The sequence below is a fragment of the Lygodium microphyllum genome, chromosome 16, assembly GCF_053477565.2.
Source record: "Lygodium microphyllum isolate KBCC chromosome 16, Lygodium_microphyllum_v1.1.10, whole genome shotgun sequence".
Taxonomy (NCBI): Eukaryota; Viridiplantae; Streptophyta; class Polypodiopsida; order Schizaeales; family Lygodiaceae; genus Lygodium; species Lygodium microphyllum.
This window is the reverse complement of record NC_141150.1, coordinates 105,041,861-105,064,071: the sequence shown is the minus strand read 5'-3', so window position 1 is coordinate 105,064,071 and position 22,211 is coordinate 105,041,861. Positions and strand designations below refer to the sequence as shown.

At 43.6% G+C, this 22,211-nt stretch overlaps 1 protein-coding gene across 2 annotated transcripts; it reads right to left on the bottom strand.

Moving 5' to 3' along the window:
• Positions 1 to 3,378: 3,378 nt before the first annotated feature.
• LOC148023191 (SUN domain-containing protein 2-like) lies at positions 3,379 to 21,894 on the bottom strand. Of its 2 annotated transcripts, XM_087696172.1 has the most exons (3): positions 21,551 to 21,894; positions 20,278 to 21,440; positions 3,379 to 4,581 (listed from the first exon to the last, which is right to left on the bottom strand). In XM_087696172.1, the coding sequence occupies exons 1-3, from the start codon at positions 21,582 to 21,584 to the stop codon at positions 4,285 to 4,287; spliced, it is 1,494 nt and encodes a 497-aa protein (XP_087552298.1). In that variant the 5' UTR covers positions 21,585 to 21,894; the 3' UTR covers positions 3,379 to 4,284. The 2 variants fall into 2 exon arrangements, 1 of the variants encoding a protein (XP_087552298.1); XR_015693624.1 differs by lacking the exons at positions 20,278 to 21,440; positions 21,551 to 21,894 and adding an exon at positions 17,906 to 18,630 and having other exon boundaries at positions 4,457 to 4,581.
• Between the last annotated feature and the right edge of the window lie 317 nt (positions 21,895 to 22,211).

The following is a 22,211-nucleotide window of genomic DNA, read 5'->3' as shown; positions in this document are numbered from 1 at the left end:
TGTGTTATTAGTTGTTACCCTCTAGGTAGTCCGATACGCCCAGAGTGCCTATGGCAAGTACTCATCCTGATCATGTCTATTCTCAGCTATTGTTTTGGTTAAGATTGTTATCACAATACAATTAGTAACCTCTACATCATCGTTGGCTCGAGGATAATAAGGGATAGACTTTCGATGTTTAATTTTATAGAGATCCATCAATTCCAAAATTAAATTATTCAAAAAATGAGATCCACAATTACTAACTCTATTTTCCTTTTTTCTTACCTATGCCCACCTATCTTTTACAATGTGCACAGGAGGGAGCTTAGCACTCTTTTACAATAGTTTTAGAGGCACCTTGCATTTAAAAATGTGCTTTTTCCTTTGACTTGATTTCGAAGGCCACCCTTGCACTTTTAGTCATTTTCCATCCTACCTCTTCTGTTGCATCTGATTCCTTCTTGGGCTACCTCTTTTAGGTGACCCAACTTGCACTTTTTCACTTTTTTCGCTTTCTTCTTGTGCTAAGGTTAACAGGAGGGTTGGAGCATACAAAGGCTTTCCAAATTAGAGCTCTTGGTGCAATAGATCGAACCTTTTTTTCCATCCTTGAAAACTTTAGTTGCAAGTCATGTATATCCTTAAACAGTTCATCCATTACATCATCTTTTATTTGAGAAATATTTGAAGAAACAAACTACTTTCATACACGTCTTGTGTGACCTTACTAGTGACCGAAGGCATAGGCCCAACATGCATCTTCATCATGTCTTCTATATCTTGACAAGCATAGGGATAGCATCCTTCACATCTTGCCCCTCTATTTTTAAACCCTATTCCGTGGTTTCATCCTCAATGAGATCTTTCAAGCTCAATTGCAATGTAGAATATGTGACTTGTAAAAATAATTCTATTTTCTAATATTCTAGAGCTTGTTGCTCAACAATATCCAAATGGTCAAATCTATGTTGAATCACACAAAGCTTTGTGGCTGCAAGTTTTTTATTGGGTCTCATAACCCACTATATGAAATTCCTATGGGTAACGAATCATGCATCTTCTATGAAATATTCTTCTTGCACCTTTCACATAAATTTCCTTTATGGACAATTCAACTCATATACTACAAGCTACACAAAATACTAGCTCGTCCTATGCAAATATATCCCATAGAAATCCATTTTCTAAGCATAGATCTTTAAGTAGTTCTGACCCTTAAACAATTTAATATGGCTTTTCCAACCTACAATGCTTTGGCTACAATAGAGTCATGCTTTGCAAAGAGTCTAGATATTGTTGTTGTTGTTGCTACTACTACAAATATGTAAATAAAAGTCTAAGGACCTATAGTACTTTTCATCCTATGAAACTCTTCTATAGGCATTTCACGTGAAGTTCACTAAAGATTCGAGAGATTTGTCATGACTAGCCTAAAACCACCGAGGTTTTGGAAAGAAGAGATTATAGAAGAGAGACCAGAGATTCTATAAAAGATGAAGACAAGAATCCATAGGAACACAAAGAATTGAAAAAACCCAACTATAGACTACATTTATCGCATAAGAGCTTTAGCCCTAAACTTGTGCATCATACACATCCAATTGTAGATAATATTTCTAAGGCTATGGCTTAGAGAAGTTCCTAATTAAATCAGGCCAAAAGATTCAATCATTGCTATAAGAATCCAATCATAAAATAATGAATCTATGTCCTAGAATTGGGCCCCGAACATGCATGGAATAGTCCAAATCCAAAACAATCCATACACATTAAAATACATTGCTAGAGCTTTAGAAAGTCTCTTTTCTCAGCCCAAAATCCCTATTTTTATTTATCTATTGCACAACAATAGGTAATGCTCGAATCTATCCACAATAAGCATCTAATTCAAGAACTCCCAAGCCATAGATTACACATGAATCAAGGTAGAACTCTTTGTGCAACTAGTGAATAGTATTAAATAGCCTCTAATATTTACATAGTTCCATCCATAGCAATCCAAAGATACCCAAATCAATCCCTCTTCATATATCCATACAATTCATCAAGCCTTCTCTCTATCTACTCCAATAATGCCCTACTTTCTCCTTTGTTTGCCCACACCAAAAAACATGAGTATCTAGGTTGATTTTCCCCTACAGGAAGATGACATGTTCAACCAAAATTTATGGTGCAAAATGTGGTGTTTGATCTGGATCCATCACACATGTAAATCACACCTAAACTTTTCCTTGAGGTCACTTCACTAGCTATTAAGCTACCCATACATGGCCATGACACTTGGCATTCAACACTAAGGTATGGACTGAATATAAACATATTTCCAAACAATCACAAACAGTATAAAGTTCAATATGAGCAATGACAATCACATACCATAGGCACACAAATGAAAACCTATCATTGATAGACATGCCAATAAGTTTTTAATTTATAGACACCAAATCATGTGACAAGGTACATGTACATGTATGTATGTATATGCATGTGACATATACATAAAGGGGGTTTTGTGAGATGTTGGTAAGAGATACGCATGCAATTAGCTTATTATAATTACCATGATATCAATAAATTTAAACTCTATGATCAATTTAAGCTACTTACAAAATAGGATGAGGTGCAAACAAAGTTACAATAATATTTTTAACCTATAGGCATGGAATCATATGAGAGTGCACATGTATATGCATATGTGTATGTGTGTGGCATACACACAAAGGAGTTTTTATGATATGTTGCTAAGAGGCAAGCATAAAATTAGCTTATTGTAATTCCCATGATATCAATAAATTTAGGCCCTAGGACCAATTGAAGCTACTTGCAAATTAGCATGAGATATAGACAACCTACAATGTTACATATGTGTCTCCCAAGCACATCCAAAACATGTGTACAAAGAATCAAAAATATGCCCTTTTAGTTATATGCTTTTTCCTTTAGCAATGATGTGTGTATGTATGCACACACACACGTGCATGCATGTGTAGCAAAGTAAAGTTTCAACTAAAAGAAAAGGACATCAACTAAATTATATAAATTATTTGAGCATACATGATGAAGCAAAGCATCCCTTGTTCTCCCCATGCCACAAGATTTAAATCTCGATTAGAATGATCAAAACTTCAACCAAAACTTGGAAACGACATTCATTGCAACTTCTATCCCATAATGCAGGCTAATGTTATGAAGCATGCAACGTCCAACAATAAGCTTTGTCAAGATGCGTTTGTTAGGTTTTTCTTATGAGCCCGATGTTGGCCAAGTCGTAATTTAGGCAGCCAAATGCTTCTTTGCAACTTCTATCGCATAATGCAGGTTAATGTTATGAAGCATGCAACGTCCAACAATGAGCTTTGTCAAGATGCGTTTGTTAGGTTTTTCTTATGAGCACAATGTTGGCCAAGTTGTAATTTAGGCAACCAAATGCTCCCTTAACAATCATTCTATAAGAGGCCAATCTAATGTAGAAATCTTAACCTCGTGCATCCTCGAGAGCTAGAAACATTGTCACTATCCATGGAAGACGAATGTAGTCCCCCATTTGCAACAATGTACCCATGGATTTTCTCATTTTTTCTTATAATTATGGATGGACCACCCAAAATGAAGGTCACTGTTGTTTCCCATCCAACTTAGATAAAATGTTAAGACGCCTCACTTTTCCATCCACAATCGCTTAGGCACAGAGTACTCGTGAATTTTAAGACTTTTTTCTTTCAGCATAACAGGCTTTTGCTACTCCCTTTTGTCCTTGCATCAAATAATGGCATCCCAACAGTAATGCTCAGCTCTAATTCAGCACAAAGATGTGTATTCATGACGCTCTAGATTTATTCGTTTATCCCACTATACTTGCAGCTTGTGTTTACACGGTATTAATATGCATACATCTTGCCAATATATACTGTCGGAAGGCAAGACAAAGCTCTGGTTCAAGAATGAAAAGAGCAATCCGTTTGCTGCAAGGCCTTGGCCCTTGACCTGGATACTTACTCCACCTTGTGGCAGTGCTGTCTAAATAATCTAATCTGGTGACTGCTGTGTTATCAACACACAAATTTGGTACCAGTCTTTGATTTGACTACATTGTTCTAACAAGGATCAGGACTCGTCTCTCTCCTCAAGTTGCCGACCTTTGCACTGCATGCAACATTGCACTTGCAGGATTGCACTTGATCAGCATTTTGGAGGCTCACTACAAAATCCTTAACCAAATAGACGGTTTCACGACCAAGCCTTTCTTGCTTAAGCATAGCAGTTCTTGTTGCTCCAACTAGATTAAGAAAGGATTGCAAATGCTCATACTGCAGCAGGCTGAGCTCTTGGATCAGTCCCATGAACTCGGAATCTGTAAATGCATGTGTAAGAAGGAGATCCATAATTTGAGAAGACTTCTAATCTCACCATGTTAACCAATCTTCCCCTTGAGTCTTGGGGAACACTGAAGGTCTGTACATTTCTCTTTGTAACGTTATACAGAAATTCCCCGAGAAAAACCTGGGCCACTGATTCCACAGTTCTATGTTCCTTGTAGGTATCCAGCCAGCCAAAAACCCTGAAGTCCCTTGGTGCACTTGACAGATCATAAGCTACACTCTGCAGCAGAACAATTTAAGAAAGTGGGCTACCATATGACAGCACATGCAAGAAAAAGCATTCTGAATACAGCAGCCTTTTATGGAAAATAGAATAAATTGTTGAGAATCAGAAAACAGCAAAAAATACATTGGACGATTGCAATCTCATGGACATGGTCTCTCGAGGCCTATTTGAATTAGATTCCAGCCAAGTGGTTCTGATGTTTGCGCACCTAGTGTGGGCATGAACAGGGTGAATTTACATAACATTGGGACTAGGTTTGGTTGCATGTCTAACTACCCCATCGGTTGTAAAGTATTACCGCAGGCTAATATGGCAAGCAATGTGTCTGGAGTTGATTTGGTAACCCAGATTATGGAAAAGTTGTGGCTGTTCTTGTGGAGCTGATTGTTAGCAGACATGAGAGAACCACAAGACACAAATTTTGAAAAGGCTTTTTGGTATTTATGAAATGCCCATCTAAAGCCAGTTGTGAGTGTTTCTTATTTTTATTAGAATGTGCTAGGCTCAAGAAGGTACCCGAGGGTAGCTGCAGGGTGTTTTTCTTTTGGGGGGCTAAGTCGAAGGGCAGGGAATGACATAGAAAAAAAGAGAGGGATTATGGTTCTCAGTGACGCATGATGAATAGGGGGGTGACTCAGCCATTCCTACTCCTGGTTCAGTTAGACAATGTTGCCCTTTGAGTCCATTACTCTTTGCCATTGCCATGCATCTGATGTTGACTGGTTGTCACACCTAGATCTAAATGGAAACATCATGGGTCTTATCCCCATCAAGACAACTCATGGGCCAAGCGTTTGTTGATGATTGTTCTAGGTTCTTGAAAATTCGACCTTGATCAGCAGCATTGAGAAGGATCTCTATGCCTTGGTTGGCACGGTGAAATTGTTCCCCATGATCATATCTTCCATCAACTGGGATATCATGGGGAATTGATGTCAGCCCCAACGACTGATCAACTGGATCTGGGTCAGGTTGCAAATAAATTGGTATGTTGGAAATCCGAAGCATAGCCTTTTCATATTCACATTGTTATTCGTGTGCTGTCATATTGTACACCATTATTTAGCAAAGTAATATTGAAGGTCACTCAGCCCATTAACTTCCTGCTTTGGAAGAAGAATAGCCAAAAGATTCATTTGACTTGAACACATCATAGAAGTCCCAATAGCACATTTACTAACAGTCCACAATACCTCAGGTGAAGTCATAAAAGATCACCACTCCGAAGAATATCACAGACAAAATCCATAGCAACACTCCCCTGCAATCTATCTAGAATAGGTAAAGTTTAAAGTAGATCGAGGGTGTTTTGCACATCGTACTTCACTTTCTAACAGATGATCCACTTACAAAAAAGTGCATCAGCATCCCACCTCAAAGAAAGACAATAAAAGAAAGCCTCCAATGCCTTCACTATCGCCTCAATGCACTTGTAGTCCGAGTATGGTGGAGATTCAAGAATGGCTCTCTATAATGGCCTTTTGCCTCAAAAGCTTGGTAACAAGTTTCCCATGCATCAAAACCATCTCTGATAGAATAATGATCACGGCGTTGCTTATAAGACGCCTGATCAAATACCATTTTCCGTTAATTTTCCATCAAAGAAAGTTGCATCAAAGTACTGTGTAAAAGTGAGTACCTTCAACGTGGCTTTTGCACCACTTCACATTTCAAACTTCACTAACTATTGATCATCTTCTATGTAGTCTTTCAGCTTACTATTAGATGTCAAGTTATCTTTAGGAAGAGGCTTCAAGAATTTGTTAGCCACAAGGCTAATACCTACATTTGGATCAAAATTTCCAGATCCATTATTCGACATTCCATGCATCCCACCAATATCTTTCCCCAGATTCCCATACATTCCTGTATTTATTCCAAGCTATAGGCCTCCATAAATGTGTACCTGCATACCTCCCTACATCCCAAATTTCACTCCAATGCCAAGACTACCTTTCACACTCCCATGTCTCCCTATGGTATATCTCCATGATGAGGCCATCCTCCAGCCATCCATGCCCAACGGATAGGGAAGGTACTCTCGCGTAGTTCGCACACTTACTAGGAGCACGCCATAGGTGCCCACGGCAAGAGTGGAGACGTATGCACCTCTATTGGCCCGAGTCTCATCGCCTATGTACGAGACCATGGGACAATAGTGACAAGGAGGGTTCTATGGATCAGATTGGATATTGGGGACTCGTGCCTAGGAGTCCTCAATGTCTATACCCCTACGGAGGTTAGGGCACGCAGCAGGTTCTGGGTAGAGATCGCGGATGGACTCCTAGAGGTGGACTCCTGGATCGTTGGAGGAAACTTCAACAACCTGGAAGCTTTGGAGGACCAGCAGGGCAGAGGCAGAAACTACCAGGGCATGACTAGGGAGGAGTAGGAGGCATGGGAGGTCTTTCTACTGGCAATAGGAGCACGTGATGCCTGGAGAGACCCTGCCTTCCTCAAGAGGGAAAGGTCACTGGACTTCTCTTGGGGATACAGGTGGCTAGGTGGAGTCCTGCTGGAGCGGTTGGACAGGTTTTATGTGGGAGAGTGGGGAGGCTCTCGTAGAGGCCAGATTGAGCAGTTGGCAAGCACCACGTTGTCCGATCATTGCCCGGTTATCTTGACCCTTGATCCCCCACCAGCCACCCTAGACACACAATCCTGTCGGATCCCTGACTTGATCTATAGAAAGGAGGAGGTGACGAGACAGATAGAGCAAATTTGGACCAGGGAGTGGGGTAACAGGGACCAGATCACAAAGGAGGTTACAGAGGTCTTAGCTGAGTCGAGCAAAATCTATCAAGAGGCAGCCATACAGGCCAGGCAGCAAAGCTCGGAGAAGGAGAGAGCACTCCGGCGAGACCTTGCAGCCACGCAGAGATTACTACAAGAGGCACCAGGGGATCCCACCCTCCATGCACAGGAGGTGCGAGCACGAGCAACCATTGTTGGCCTTGAGAACAGGCTCTCGGAGTTCTCTTTCCACATCTCAGCAGCCTTTTGGGCATGGAAGGGAGACACGATGTGCAGGGAGTTCTTCCAAGTGCACCAGCCTCGCACCGCAGGAGAGCAGATATGCAACCTTCGGGATCAGTATGGGAGGACTCGTTCTAGCCCAGACGAGGTGATGCAGACTGCCACCAACTGCTACAGGCGCCTCTTCCAACAAGAGACAGCCTCAACTAGAGGACAACGTTGTAGACAGCACCTCGTCACAGAGGAGATGGGACACTCCCTCCTAACCCCCTTCACTGAGAAGGAACTAGAGGAGGCTTTCCATACACAGGACAGGCAGAAATGCCCGAGAGAGAATGGCCTTTCTAAGGCCTTCTTCACTACCTACTGGGAAGTGGTGAAGAACCCCCTACTGATGGCCTTCCAGGAGATCTTTACTTCAAGACAAATGCCATGGAGTCTTTCAGCAGGCCTTATCAGTCTTCTCCCCAAAGGGGGAGACCGGTTGGAGCTTTCCCAGTGGAGACCGATCATCTTATTGTCAGTGGCCTATAAGGCACTGGCAAAGATGATTGGTAGGCGACTACGCCCCATGCTTCCAGACATCATCCATGACACACAAACAAGCTTTGTCCATGATAGGAGCATCTTGGACAATGTATTCACCTTCTTTGAGATGACAAAGTGGGCTCAACACAGTGGATAAAGACTCGCCATACTACTCTTGGATTTTGAGAAAGCTTATGACAGGGTGGACTAGGATTTCCTAGAGGGCACCATGGTGAGGTTGGGTTTCCCCCCGGCTTGGATTCGCGGGGTCTCCGCACTTTACAAATCGGTTACCAGCAGGGTTCTCATAGGTGGTAGGCGTGGGGGGGAGTTTCGATTGGAGAGATCGGTTCGGCAAGGTTTTCCCCTGGCCCCGTACCTGTTCCTACTCTTTGTAGAGGTGATGTTCCACTTCCTCAGGTCATGTATGAGCGGACTAAGCGGCCTCCAACTTCCAATGAGAGAGGAGACTCAGTTATTAGACTCAGAGTATGCAGATGACACAACACTCTACATAGAGAACGATGAGCTGATGCTGGGGAGAGTGAGGCTGGCTCTTGAGGTGTTCTACTTTACAACGGGAGTGAAAACCAACTGGCGAAAGTTGATTGGTTTCCTCACAGACCCAAACTCCAACACGGAGTGGGGCATCCACCTGGGATTTAGATGGGTGAAGACCGTCCAGTACCTAGGGTTCCAAGTGCGACTCGACATCACTCCCGCCGCCCAACAGTTTCTTCCAGTCTTCGATTCTATTCGGAGAAAGCTGACCTACTGGAGCACGGCTCGCCTCTCACTATCCGGCCGAGTCCTGGTGGTTAACCAGGTCCTCCTAGCGATGGCTTGGTACATCACCTTGAAACCAGCCTTCCTTCTCGGATAGGGTGGTTTAACCTGATTAAGCACTTAATTACAGCAATCAACAAATGAACATAAACTAAAGTGCTCACTTTACCTTCATAAACTTGGACAGTGGACACCCTGTTGGCCCCAAAACTGCCGCCCCTTTCAGTATTTCTTTAATTTCAATTGCTAATGGATAAATTACAAGCCGAGATTTCACGATCTCCTTGGCTGATTCAAAAGCCCCTTACTGTTCCAATAATTAGCAAAGCATTCGGGCAAATTGCCCCTTGATTTTCACCCAGGACTTGCTCTAATGGAACCCCAACTGGTCAAATGTTGCCCCAAGTTCACAATAGATGGGCTGGCATCTGAAATCTGCACAATTCCATGAATTTCCAGTGCTGATTTCAGTATACAATGCCTTTGACTAATGGCACGGATCCCAAGGTGGCTACTAAACCCTAATTATTGGTGTAATTTAGGGTTTACCGCAGTAAACTCTCTGCTGTCCACCAAATTTGGTTCTACTCTGCTACCAATGGCTGAGAATTACTGGGAATGCTTAAGCATAGATTGGAGGAGATGAGAGGATGCTGTAGAGAGAGAGAAAATCAGCTGAAATGTATCTTTTGATTTGAAGCTCTGATGACAAATCTGATGGCACCAATAGCTTCAAAAGGGGGGTGAAATAGTAGCTTAGCTGTCGAGCCCTCCTCTTCTGCCACGGCTTCTCTTGAGACGGAAGAGAAAACCTCCTGCCCCCGGTCCTGTCGCGGCGCGCGATCAGTCATCGTTGCCTCTCAGAGCCAAATCTGATCACCTCCTCCTCTCCCCCTACCAAGCTCAAAATGGCTGCAATTCAGTTTCCACCACCCTTCAACAACCTTCTTCCTAGTTGCATGGGAAAGTTTTGCCAAGTGGTAGCCTTCCTAATGCATTTTCAGCCATTAAATTAATTTTTTAAAATTAATTAATTTTGAAAATTAATTTCAGCCCTTTTCACGCTACCCAAAATTAAACATGTCCATCTGTAATGAAATTGGCTAGGCCATTTGCAACTTGGAGTGGTTCCCAACCTCTGATGACCCTTAGACTAGCATTAATTAATTAATTAATGCTAGTTCCCAGTGTCACCACTGACACTTAATGGCCAAACAATTGTCCTAGGATCCAACCTGGCACCAACTGACCACCAAAACCCAGTTGGCATAACTCAACACAACTTTTGCCTTTAACACCCCCTGCATCCTCGGGGTCTGTGGCCCCTTCCCATGAAATAACTGCCATGTGCATCACATGTGCTGAACAACCTTGCACATTTGATTAATAACTTAATCAAATGTTACTGAAGCATCTCAAAATTTCACGTCCCCGTGACAGCCTTGTATTGGTGCTTTTTCTCATCTTGCATAGTACAGCTTCGCCGCCTAGTGCGGAACTTCCTTTGGTCCGGGTCAGACGGCTCCAGGGATTCCAAGGCCAAGGTGGCGTGGGCAACCATCATACGGCATCGATCAAAGGGAGGGCTTGGAATCATAGACCCAGAGTATCAGAGTATAGCCCTCCTGGGCAAGTAGTTATCTGCGGCCTCACACCAGGAGGGCAAATCTGGAAGGTCCTATTGTAGGAGAGTCTTCAGGATTATAGACCGAGGCTTGGCGGGGAGTGGAGGCCGTCCTTGAGATGGATCTTCACATCAGCCTAGATCACCCCCCCCCCCCCAAATCACCTTTCCTACGCAGCTTGCTCCGCGTGTGGCAAGGCCTCCATAAGGCCCTAATCCAAAGCCCCCCAAGCTGCCAAGAGAAGATAGACCATTAGCCGGTGATCTGAAACCCCCAGGTTAGGGATCGGGAAGGGGCACAAATTGGCGAGCGTCTCCACATCCAATGGGCTAGTTGGAAGGCCGGCCCAGCTTGTACCATCAAGACATGGCGAGAGGTGTACAGGATGGTGGACGAGGAGGTGCTGCAGCGAGTATCAAGCTGCCAGAGAGGAGTGGAGTTGAGGAGAAGGGAGATAGATACAGCAATACCTCAGGAGTGGCTTGCTCCCCCGATACGAGAGCTGATAGAGCTTGGGAAGGTATGGGGAACCCACAGTAGACCACTCTAAGGTATGGGAGATCATAGGGAGCCCTACTGGTTGGCATATCTGGAAGGCACGGTATCAGGAGGCTTTCGGCAGAGAGAGACTTTCAGTACAGGCGACTTTAGCAGAGCGCTGGACCTCCATCATCCACTCCCTCCACGGCCGATGGGATCAGGTGCAGGGCGAGTCTAGGGCTCGTCAAGAGCTCCAAGGTCATTTCACGCGCACTTGGGGCGACCATGACCTGTTCTTCGTGATGCAAGCAGGCAGCCCCAGATGGCGATAACCCCCCCTCCATGGCTTCTTACCCCCTTCCCCCCCAGACCGCCTTGAGAGGCTTGTATACATGATGTATTTGTGACTTTTTTCATCAGTTCCAGCTAGTCTGTTGAGCATGAGCACTCCGTTGTAATCTATTCTTTTTTTTAGTAATATAATCAGCCACGTTTTACTTGAAAAAAAAACTAACACAAGCCTACCTCCTTGAGAAATCTGATGAGATCCTGACAATGGAACCAACAAAAAAAAAACGTTGGTTATTAAAGAGCAGTAGAACTTAACATCAATGTGCAAATTTAACATTTAGAACCAAACCACAAAGTACAATACTAGAGGAGCTTGATTGCTCTTGCGAGATTGTTCAATTCCCCTAAACACCAACAAATTGGCCCAAAACCTTTGCACATCTTGTGGTATTTGTCCAATATTTATTCAAAATGACCCAATCTATTAGATAGTTTGGACTCCTTTGATACCAGCCCCTGCCCTCAATCCCTATATGACAGCCCCAAAATGCCAACCAGACATACAAAATCAGCACTCTGTCTTGGTTCAGCAAGATGTATATAATCCAAATCTCTTGCCATGCAATTTACAATAGCAAGCATGCAACCAGCCACTACCACATTGTATGTGACAACCAAACAACTATAAGGTTGGCCTCTACAAGTGAGCAAACAGAAGCCATAACTACAAGACAGCCCCACACAACTACAGATTTCAGCCACGTCAGTGTAGGCAACAGGCGTGACTAACTATACAATAGCCATGCTTGAGGAGGCAATAGCCTCAGTGCCTACACAGCCCATGCAACTCCTATTAATAGTCTCCTAGTGTGCAAGATCTAGAATGTGCCTTTTTCTGGCCATGAAAAACGAAAACGAAAATCAAAACATTAGGAACCATAAAAATGGAACTCCTATAAATAGTCTCCTGGTGTGCAAGATCTAGAATGTGGCTTTTTCGAGCCATGAAAAACAAAAACGAAAATTAAAACATCAGGAACCATAAAAATGAAAAATAGAGGATGTCAAAATGCAGCAATCTCTGGGGATGGAACAACAAATCAGCTGTGTATCACCTGGCAATCAATCTATGATGAAGGAGGGCAACTGGCTGATAAATGCAGCCACCAGGAGACGTTTCACAGCCTCACAGCCATAGTTACCAGGAATGGGGACCGGGAACAGGAATGGAACCCCTCGGAACGGGGGGAACGCCCAAAGTTAGGGAACGGGAACGGAGGGAACGGCATTACACACACACACACACACACACACACACACACACACACACACTTAAGTCTTAGAATCTAGAGAGAGATCATATCAACCACAATTTGTGAAATTATAGGCAAGCGGGAGAGGCGCCAGGCAGTCGAGGGCTAGGCAAGAGAGGCGGGAGAGGCGGGAGGCGGGGCAAGAGTCACGATAGGCGAGCCACAACAATAATCACGAGAGGCAGGAGTCGAGGCCAGCTGGCGCCAAGCGGGACAGGACAAGATCGACATTTTTAAAAAAAAAGCCCGGCTGCTGGAACGGCCATTCCAAACAGGGAACGGCCCAAAACAGGCGGGAACGGGACAAGGAAAGTTTTGCCAATGTTTTCTGGGCTCAGACCTCCCGGAACGCGTTAATCCGTTCCTAAATGTCGGAACAGGCGTTCCCTATTTCTATGCTCACACCACCAGCAGTCAAAAAAACAGCAACATGGTGCCATATGATAGGCTGAATGCAGGTGACAATAGGATGAGATAAAACATACTTGTATCCCGAGGAGACAGCAGCAATGGCACCACCAAAAGGGATGGAAGGTGGCAGCTTGTTTAAGAATCATCATCTAGCTTTTGTGTGGAGCTCATGATCGAGATTGACATGTGATTCGATTTCTCACCACATAGAGGTCAATAAGATAACTCCAATGGTCAAATGCTAGAAAAAGTGTTGTAATTGTGAGTAAAACCCTAATAATAACCCATGTATCAACTCAACATTTGTTGCGTGCCTTCCATAGAGAAGCAAGATCAAAGTGGGAAAGTCAAGTACCTGACATATTCTCTAGAACAACAACTAGTTCCCAAAGGCACCGCCTTGGGATTAAAGCACTTGTTGAATGATATTCGACCAAGTTGTGAAGTTCAAGCTATTAGCATGAGCCTTATCACTAAAGACATTCATGGCCTAGCAATGAAAGTGTTAGTGCTAAGTGAAGGATAGCGAGGGTAGGGATAGAAAATGGAGTATTGGGTGATTCGCCCCAAATTTGCCACTATGCATTTGAGAGCTATGCATAATGACTCCAGCTAGTTAACTCAATGGACTAGGCATAGGCATGGTCATAGTTGAGTAGCCCAATAAGAGAGAATAGGGGTTCTATAAGCACAAGATGGATATCCCTGTATTTGAGTGGCCCAAGGAGTGTGAATAGATGCACCATAAGCATGAGATGACTATCCCTTCTCTGAATGGACGAGGGTAGAGATCCAAGGTGCATAAGGGACTTAGTTTACACCGCCAATCCAAGATAGAGATGTGAGTAAATGGGAGATATGATGTGCCAAGCGAGTTGTCAGAAGTGGATACACTAATGGAAGCATCGAAGAATGCTGAAATAAACTACTAAACACAAGGCATACGAGAGAAAAGAGAAAACATAAGAACACTACAAAAGAGAACTTAGAGATATGCTTGAGAAGTGGAATCCATATACCAAACACAAGACAATTGCATACAATAGTGAGTCACTGACTATGTGGGCATTAGCACCAGCTCTCTCCAATAGGATCCTGCATTGGAATCTGCAAGTGGTGAATAATAAACTATGGAGAAGGAAGCTTGAATATGAAGGCCAAAAATATCCCAATAATGTGATTAGATCAACCAGTATTTAATGTTGGTCGGCCAAGAATAAATATTCAAATCACCATCATAATGACAAATAAAAAATACCTAAAGAACACCAAAATGCCTAGCCCATTGACACACATACCTAGACTCACTCATGAGCCGTCTATACTGCTACACCCTCTCTCAGATCATGGGTGATCTAATACAATGATAATGACTCATCATAGTCTAGTAAACAAAAACAGATCACCAAAATAGAACCATGGATACCCAAGCAATAGGTGATTAAGCCACCACCAAGGTGCCTCAAAGAGAACTTGATGTCAATGCCGATTATATTAGAACCTGAAAATAGATAAGAATCGTAACACCCACAAGACTACAAAGTATCCCCTCATGTGAGCTCGGACTAGGAGCCAATTCCACTATCTATCAAGTAATAGCCCATCATGAACTTGGAAGTCAATCCCAACTCCAAGATTTCAAAACCTACTAGACTTCAATTGATACATCAAGGTAGTCTCTCTCTAGAAGCTGTGTACCTATGTACCTATATAGATGAGACTCACCACCCTTTCATACTCCCTCTTTGGCATTGAAGAGTCGTGAGGGATGACCGCATCACCTATACTAGAAAGCAGTAAAAGGAGAGGCTGCCAAGCCCTTTCCTCAATTTAAGAAAGAGGACCCCGTTCATGCCTTGGCCTTGGCTTTGGTGGAGCATCCAAGTCCAAGTCAGAGTCAAAGGAGGCAGATGACTCGATAGAGGAGTTTGTATCCTATCTCTTTTTCTTCTCCTTCTTCTTTCTCAAAGCCACTAAGTCTTTGCAATCCTTGTGCAAATATCCTTGCTTACCACAGTGATAATACTAGGCCTTTAACTTCTTCCTGTCACTCCTCTTTGAAGCTACAAATGCCTCATTGGAGCCACCATATTGAGATGGAAGCCTCTCGTATAACTGCAAAGACGTCTCATCCTCAAGTAGCATCGAGGAAATATGTGTAATGTTCACTAGCGTCGATGACATCTGGGCCCGCAAAGCATTGGCTATTCCATCAATTTTCAGAGGGAGCTTGTAGAGTACAATCCCCACAGATGAGCCTCTGGAAGGGTGGACTGCATGTGACAAAGTTGATCCTATACCTGTGTAACACAAAGCAAGAATGAAAGGATAGTATCCTTCAGCTCAAACTTCATTTGCTAGAGCTGTCCATATAGGTTGCCAAAAGAACTTCTTTAGAGATATGACAAAGAAGAGGAAAATATGCACGCACATCATCAAACTCCCATGTGGGCACCGCTTCTTCATGGTTGTTCTTGTTGAAATTAGCTAGAAGAGGAGTGGGGCACTGAGGATGCTCAATAGCTCTGGAAACAATGTACCATAACTACTTGTACACCAACCATGCTTTCATAACAGCACTCCATATCACGTAATCAAGGCTATAAAGTTTGTCATCAGAAGAACAACAAGGAGGAGCCATCTGGAGAGGATAAGAAGAGAAAATAAAGCAAAGAAGAGAAGTAGAGAGAGAGTACAGCCAAAGCACAGCACATACTACACTAAATAGAGTTCACAGGAAGTGTCAAGGGTAATTGAGCACAAAATCTGCAAAAATCGGGAAGAATCAGCCAAGCAAAGACAGACAAAGGCTAAAGACCCTATCATCTAGCCTTCAAGTGCCCAAGAGGCTGAAAATGCAAATGTTGCATGTTAAAAACATAGACAAAGAAGCAATAAATGCTGTCACAAGCATTAACATAATCCAAAAAATCAATAAACAAAAGCAGCAACAGCATTAAATGTAGTCAATTAAGCCTAGAAGGTGATCATAACAACAAAATGCAAAGATTGGAAGGGTAAAAAATCCCAGAAATTGGTCACCCAGCTGTAGCAGACATAAATGATCAGTAATCAGCAGGAGACAAGAATACAAATGGAGATAGTGATATCTGATACCATGTCAAGAGTGGACCCAACAATGGAAGCATAGAAGAATGCTGAAATAAACTCTTGAACACATTATAGAAGAGAGAGAAAAAAGAAAAGACAAGAACACTGCAAAGGAGTACTAGATATGCTTGAGAAATGGAATCCATATACCAAAGACAAGTGACGAGACAATCGCGTACAATAGTGAGTCACTGGCTGCATGAGCACTGGCACCGGCTCCCTCTCTCCAAAAGGACCCTGCATTGGAATTTGCAAGTGGTGAATAACAAACTATGAAGGAGGGAGCCTGAACATAAAAGGCTGAAAATATGCCAACAATGTCTTCAGGTCAGCCAACATTTAATGCTGGTTGGCCAACAATAAATGCCCAAATTACCATCATAATGACAAATTAAATAAACCTAAATAGCACTAAAATACCCAGCCCACTAGGACACATGCCCACACTCACTCATGAGCTAACTATACTGCTAACCCCTAGTAAAATTCAAGCCATAGCAACAAAGAAACATGTTTCTTTGCGTTTGATACTTCTGAAATGTTTCTACGAGTAAGAACCGTTTCTGACTAAAAAATGTGAGGTTTTTTTTACAGGGAAAAATAGTGAAGCTTGACTTTTGGAAAACGTTGCGATGCAATGGGACCTTAATAGGACTTTTCCTCTTCTTTCCAGCTCTTATCACTCTCATTGCTCTATCATGCATGGACAGTAGCCGCTTCTCACCCAACCAAGGTTGATTTTGGATGAAAACTTTTCAGTCATTGGACTATGTCCCTATAGTATCAATTCTTTTTAGAATCTCGAGAATTGATGTCATGTACCCAATTTTCATACTCCTATATTTTTTTACCAATAACTCTAACCATGTCTCAATAATGAGGATGAAAGCCACTATTAGTGAGGTGTTATACACCTGCAAAAGATGGATTGTCCTTGCCACACATAGTTGTGTCTTTAAAGAGTCATGCGAAGTAGTAAGCACAGAAGCCATGCCAACATTAGGCTTTTTGCCTCTATTAGATGAGCATCAATCCAACCATGTTCAGGCTGATTCGAAGGCTGCACAAGTTGTTTCCCCTTATCTAGAGTTTTAAGGATATGGGCTGCATCATCTTGAGAACCTTCAACCATGAGATCATCTTTGACGGGTGGAGCAATCCCTACATCTGGAGCTATATTTTCCTCTAGGCACTCAACCATAAAATGACCCAACTTCCCACAGGAGAAGCAATGGCCTGCAAAAGTGCCGCATTTCAAGGAAAAATACAAAGGATGCATTCCATGACAATTCAGATGCAACCAATTAGGCCTTTTATGAGAAGTATCCCATACACGGTTGCATTTGTGGCCCTCAGATTGGGGTGAACCAAGATAGTGCCAACAACTACCATGGCATCTTTCAACACAAGCCAATACACAATAGGACAATCCTCCACTTCCACCCACACCAAGCATTCCCTCTTGAAGCAAATGTTGGAAACTTGCCATTGGTCTCCATGGCACAACATGAACCAGACGACAGTCAAAGAACAAGGGCAACCATGCCATGAGATCATCATGATGCCTTGCCAATTTTAGCAGCACCTCATAGAAACCCCTTGGTCCCACAAAAATTTCATCCAAACAAACTCCTTGCAATAAGGACTGTAACCACTAACGGATCCAAGAAAGCATCGGGATCCTGCCTGTGAAGAAGAGGATAACTTCTCTTTCATGGAACACCAAAAAAGAATGCATCCTGGTGTCCATAGTAGCATCCAAGACATTGTCTTTTATTCATCAAGAGTAGAAGTAACCTGCGCATAAGAGAGTGTGATGCTGACACTTCCGGGATTCTTCGGAATCTACCATCAAGGCATCAGAAGTGTGCTTGCTGCGTTTAACTAGTGGCTAAACATCAAAAAGGCTGAACCTCAAAACCCAATGCCATCGTCTTAGTGCAGGGGACCATTTCTTCCCCCTCATCAGCTTCAGAGTCCGGTCCCAAACCCTCTACTACCTAGTCGATGAAGGTAGTATTCAACTCTGACACAGGTAGGTTCCTTCTCAGTCTTCAGATCAAGCAGGTTGCAGGTCACGTCTGTCTGGAACGTCTCTTCCACGCAGAAGACTAGACTGCAACGTCAGCCTGTGAAGAATTTTGTTGATGCTGCTCTCTCTCCCCCTATCTACGTGTCTGGCTGCAGGTTTGTGCAACGCTTAATCTGAGAACAGCCCTGCACAGGGTTCGAACCTGACAATGGGAAGGCGTGTTTATTGATGCAGTTCCAGGTCTCTTCTCTTATCGTGAGGTAGTTCAAATTTCCAGCTCTCTCTTTCCATCTCTCTCGTTTTATATCTGTATGTTTCGCTTTTTCATTTTGCCGTTTTAGATTGAGGGTAACTGCTTTTTGGAACTCTTAAATGCATTTCCATTTCCCCGTTTCGAAAGCTCTAGCAAAATATGGACCTGTGACCATTAAAGAATTAAGAAAAAAACCCAACAAGAGGTGATGCAAAATATAGTGGCTACACTTCTACGCTCCCTACCACCAATATGCCCGATATCAAAACCTTAATGATGTGAGCAGCGAAGCTTGTAAAGGGCCAAAATCCCTATAATCCACTGCCTATGAAATCTCACTCTTCATGGTACCCCAAGCCTCAAGGAAATGCTGAATCAACCCTGTGATATCTAGGCGCAGCAAAAGAAGATTCTCATGCGTTAATCGTGAGCCATACACTCCCAAAAAGTGAAGATGTTCCACTCTTGGAAGAATCTAGTATGGATAAGGACTTGGATCACAGAGACATTCCTCTTGGATAAGGTTGGATCATTGAAGTTGACACCTCACACTGATGACTTTGACCATCTTAGGTCAGGTAGGTTGTTCCCAACAAAGGGACGGACCTCCGCTATTTGAATATCCTGTCCTGCAGATGAGGCGAATCAAGCTCTCTAGCAGACTCTCTATCATGCTGTGTATAGCCATGACGTCTAACAAGCAAGGCAAACACTCTGCTGCAGAATCTTTTAAAATGTTTCAAAGAGGTGGTAGGCCTACCATCTTCTCCCAGGCACTTTGCCGGAGGAGCCCCTAGGGTGTTATGAGCAGTTCCTCTTCCATGAAACGAATCAATTGCTATCTTGGGTGAGGTGTGACAATGCTTCTAGTGCTTGCAACTTCAGCAGGTAAGGATCTAGCAGATGGTACAGCCATTCATTTGTAGCTTATCAAAACTTGGAACCAAAAGTTTTACAATGGCCTATGTTAGAAGTGTTTCTAAGGCATAACCTAAGCGTTTTGAGTAACCAGATGGTCACAAGCAATACAAAATAGCACCTTAAAAGAACACTGTTAGCTTATTTACACCAACGAAACAGTGTCTCTGTGAAGAAATTAGGTAGTATGCACCACTACACAAATGATCCCCATCTTCTATTGAGCTGAACATGTGCTTGAAATCTATCGTTTCAGGAGCACTGGAAAATGCTTCAAAAGGAACAACTGTATGGTATAGGTACGATCTCCCTATCTTTCATTGATCTGAATATAGGCTTGAAATTATCCTTTAGGAGCATAAACATCACCATTTTGTGCTTCATTACAAGAATGATGAAACCTGGGGCCGAAACAACCTTATTGGCACCCAAGCTAGGATTAAAAGATTAATCCCTTGCAAAGGACAACCTTGAACCAAGCTCAGTAAATATTTTGCTACTTTGGTGTTTCAGGCTCTTGAAAGGCCTTCAGGGAAGTGTCACAAACAGAAAATGCCACCGTCTTTTGTAACAGACAATCTGCAGCTACTGACTGTTAAAATATAACTCTTCTTTTTGCGGCCTGGGGCCCTCTGTTTACTCTCTCTACATGGAACCATATCAGAGGTAGTAGCAAAGACCATTCTAGAGTACCACCACTCCAAACATTAATCATGTCTAAAAGGCAGTGGCTAAACCTTGTGGGATCGTGTTCCAAAAGCCATTCATTCAGTAACATAGACTCTTGATTGTGATGGTTTCTTTAAGTTTTTGCACAAGAACGTCCATTTTCTAGAGGTAGAAGTATTTCATTTGCTTAGGAACGTAGGTTTTTGTTGGGAGGCTTTCACATTGACATTGTTTGAACAATTATGAAACAGAAGAGATAGGCCAGTCATAACAAAAAAGTATTGAATTTTGAAGTACCCTCGACACATGCTCCAGACTGAAGGTATCAGGGAATATCGGACTCCTTAGAGCAATTTCCACATATGTGTTGCTTCCTTTAAGGGGTAGACATTGCCCTGGCTCACCGAAGCTAGGCTCCAAGATTTTATTAGCCAATGGATGCTTGCTCGATGCTCCAGGGAGAAGATTTCCAGCCAAATGACGCCAGCCAGTCCCCAAATTGTGATAGAAGCCTTCTGAATGGGCCATGACCTTACCGCCGGCTGAAGCTAATGCAAAGTCCACTTTGCCAATGCCATCTGCTGCGTGCTTATCCAACTCAATTTCAACCAGCCGCCTGGCTACTGCACGCATATCATCTAAACTGAGGGCATTCCCAGTTCCTTCAGCTGCCCTTTCATCCACCAGAGATTTTATCAGGTTCAACACCTCCTGCCTGGCTGGAAATCCCTTTTCTGTCAGCCTCTTCAAGGAATCCTCCATGCTCTTTGACTTGGCTTCTATGTTTTGCAAACCAGCTTTAAAGAAATCATTCCGTTCATCTATCCTGTCCTCAAGCTCCTTTCTGAGACCATTCAATTTCTTATCAACTTTCGCATCAACAAGGTCAAGTTGCAGTTGCATGGTTTCCAGACTGTTCCTGATCAAAGGCTCATCGATCTGCTCTATTTGAAGCTTATGGCGTCGCGCAGGGGGAGTATTCCAACTCCAGAAGGCTGTCATCAAGCCTGCAACTATAACAAAAATAATGAAGGAACGGAAGATCAGACTTAGCATAAGATACTCTCGGAAACCTGCAACAATAGAGACCGATGTAGCTTGCAGTGGCTGCAGACAGCGTCCTTTCGATTTTGTTGAATACTCTGACTTGGTCGAGGCCGAAGGAAGGGAAGACTTTCCCTGACCTCTAAAGAAAACACTGGGATCGTTGCCAGCATGTTGTATGCTACTGGAATGCACCACGTGCAGTGTATCCTGCTGCTGAGGAAGGACCGTTTCCTCACGGCTAGGGTTGTGTCTGGAAGAAGCAGCAACAATATCAACACTGGAGGTATCGGCCGCACTGATCCTAGCGCTTCGTCTCAACCTGGGAGTCCCCGCCGGAGGCGCGGCAGGTGTGTCAGTACTAGCCGGGAGAGAGGCCGCAGCAGCAGCAGCACTGCCTGGCGACGTTCCTGCTTCTGTATTAGACGAAGGGGCAGGATTAGACATAGGATCCTTCGACAAGGTCGAATCAATGCTTTCTCTCTCTCCTCCTGCACAAATTGCGTACTGCGGGCACGGAGGTCACCATTAGATGTGATCGGAGGAGCAGCATACGGCATGATCAGACACTATGGCTTCGACTTTCACGAGGAATCAATGCTTTCTCCTTCTTCTTCTCCTGCAGAAACTGCGTGCTACAGGCACGAAGGTCACCATTAGACAGGATGGGAGCAGCAGCATACGACATGATTAGGCACCATGTCTTCTTCTATTCGGGATCAATGCTTCCTCTCTCTTCTTGCCCTGCAGGAACTGCGTACTACGTGCACGGAATGTCACCATTAGATCTGATCGGAGCAGCAGCATACGGCATGGTCAGCAATATTGCTCCAATGCGTTGGGAGCATTCCTGACAGAAAATGTTTACGAGAGTAGTTTCGAATTCTGGTTTCGATGCATGGGGTTGGCCATGAGCGAGTTGGTCGTTAGGACTCCTCACGAGGCTCGGTTCACACGAAAACCTATCATCGTCATTCTTTGGGGCTAGTGGCTCTACTAGTGGCTTACTAGGCGCTCGCACCTAGACCCGCCCCGGCACAATTTTTTGGGGGGGGGGGGGGGGATTTTTGCGGGTGGGGGTCGGGTGCTAGATGCATGGCACCCGCCCCCGCGTTCTCTTTTTCTTCTTGTGGGGGAGGTGGGGGGCTGCCACGTGGCACCCATCCCCCACCTCTCCATAACTAATA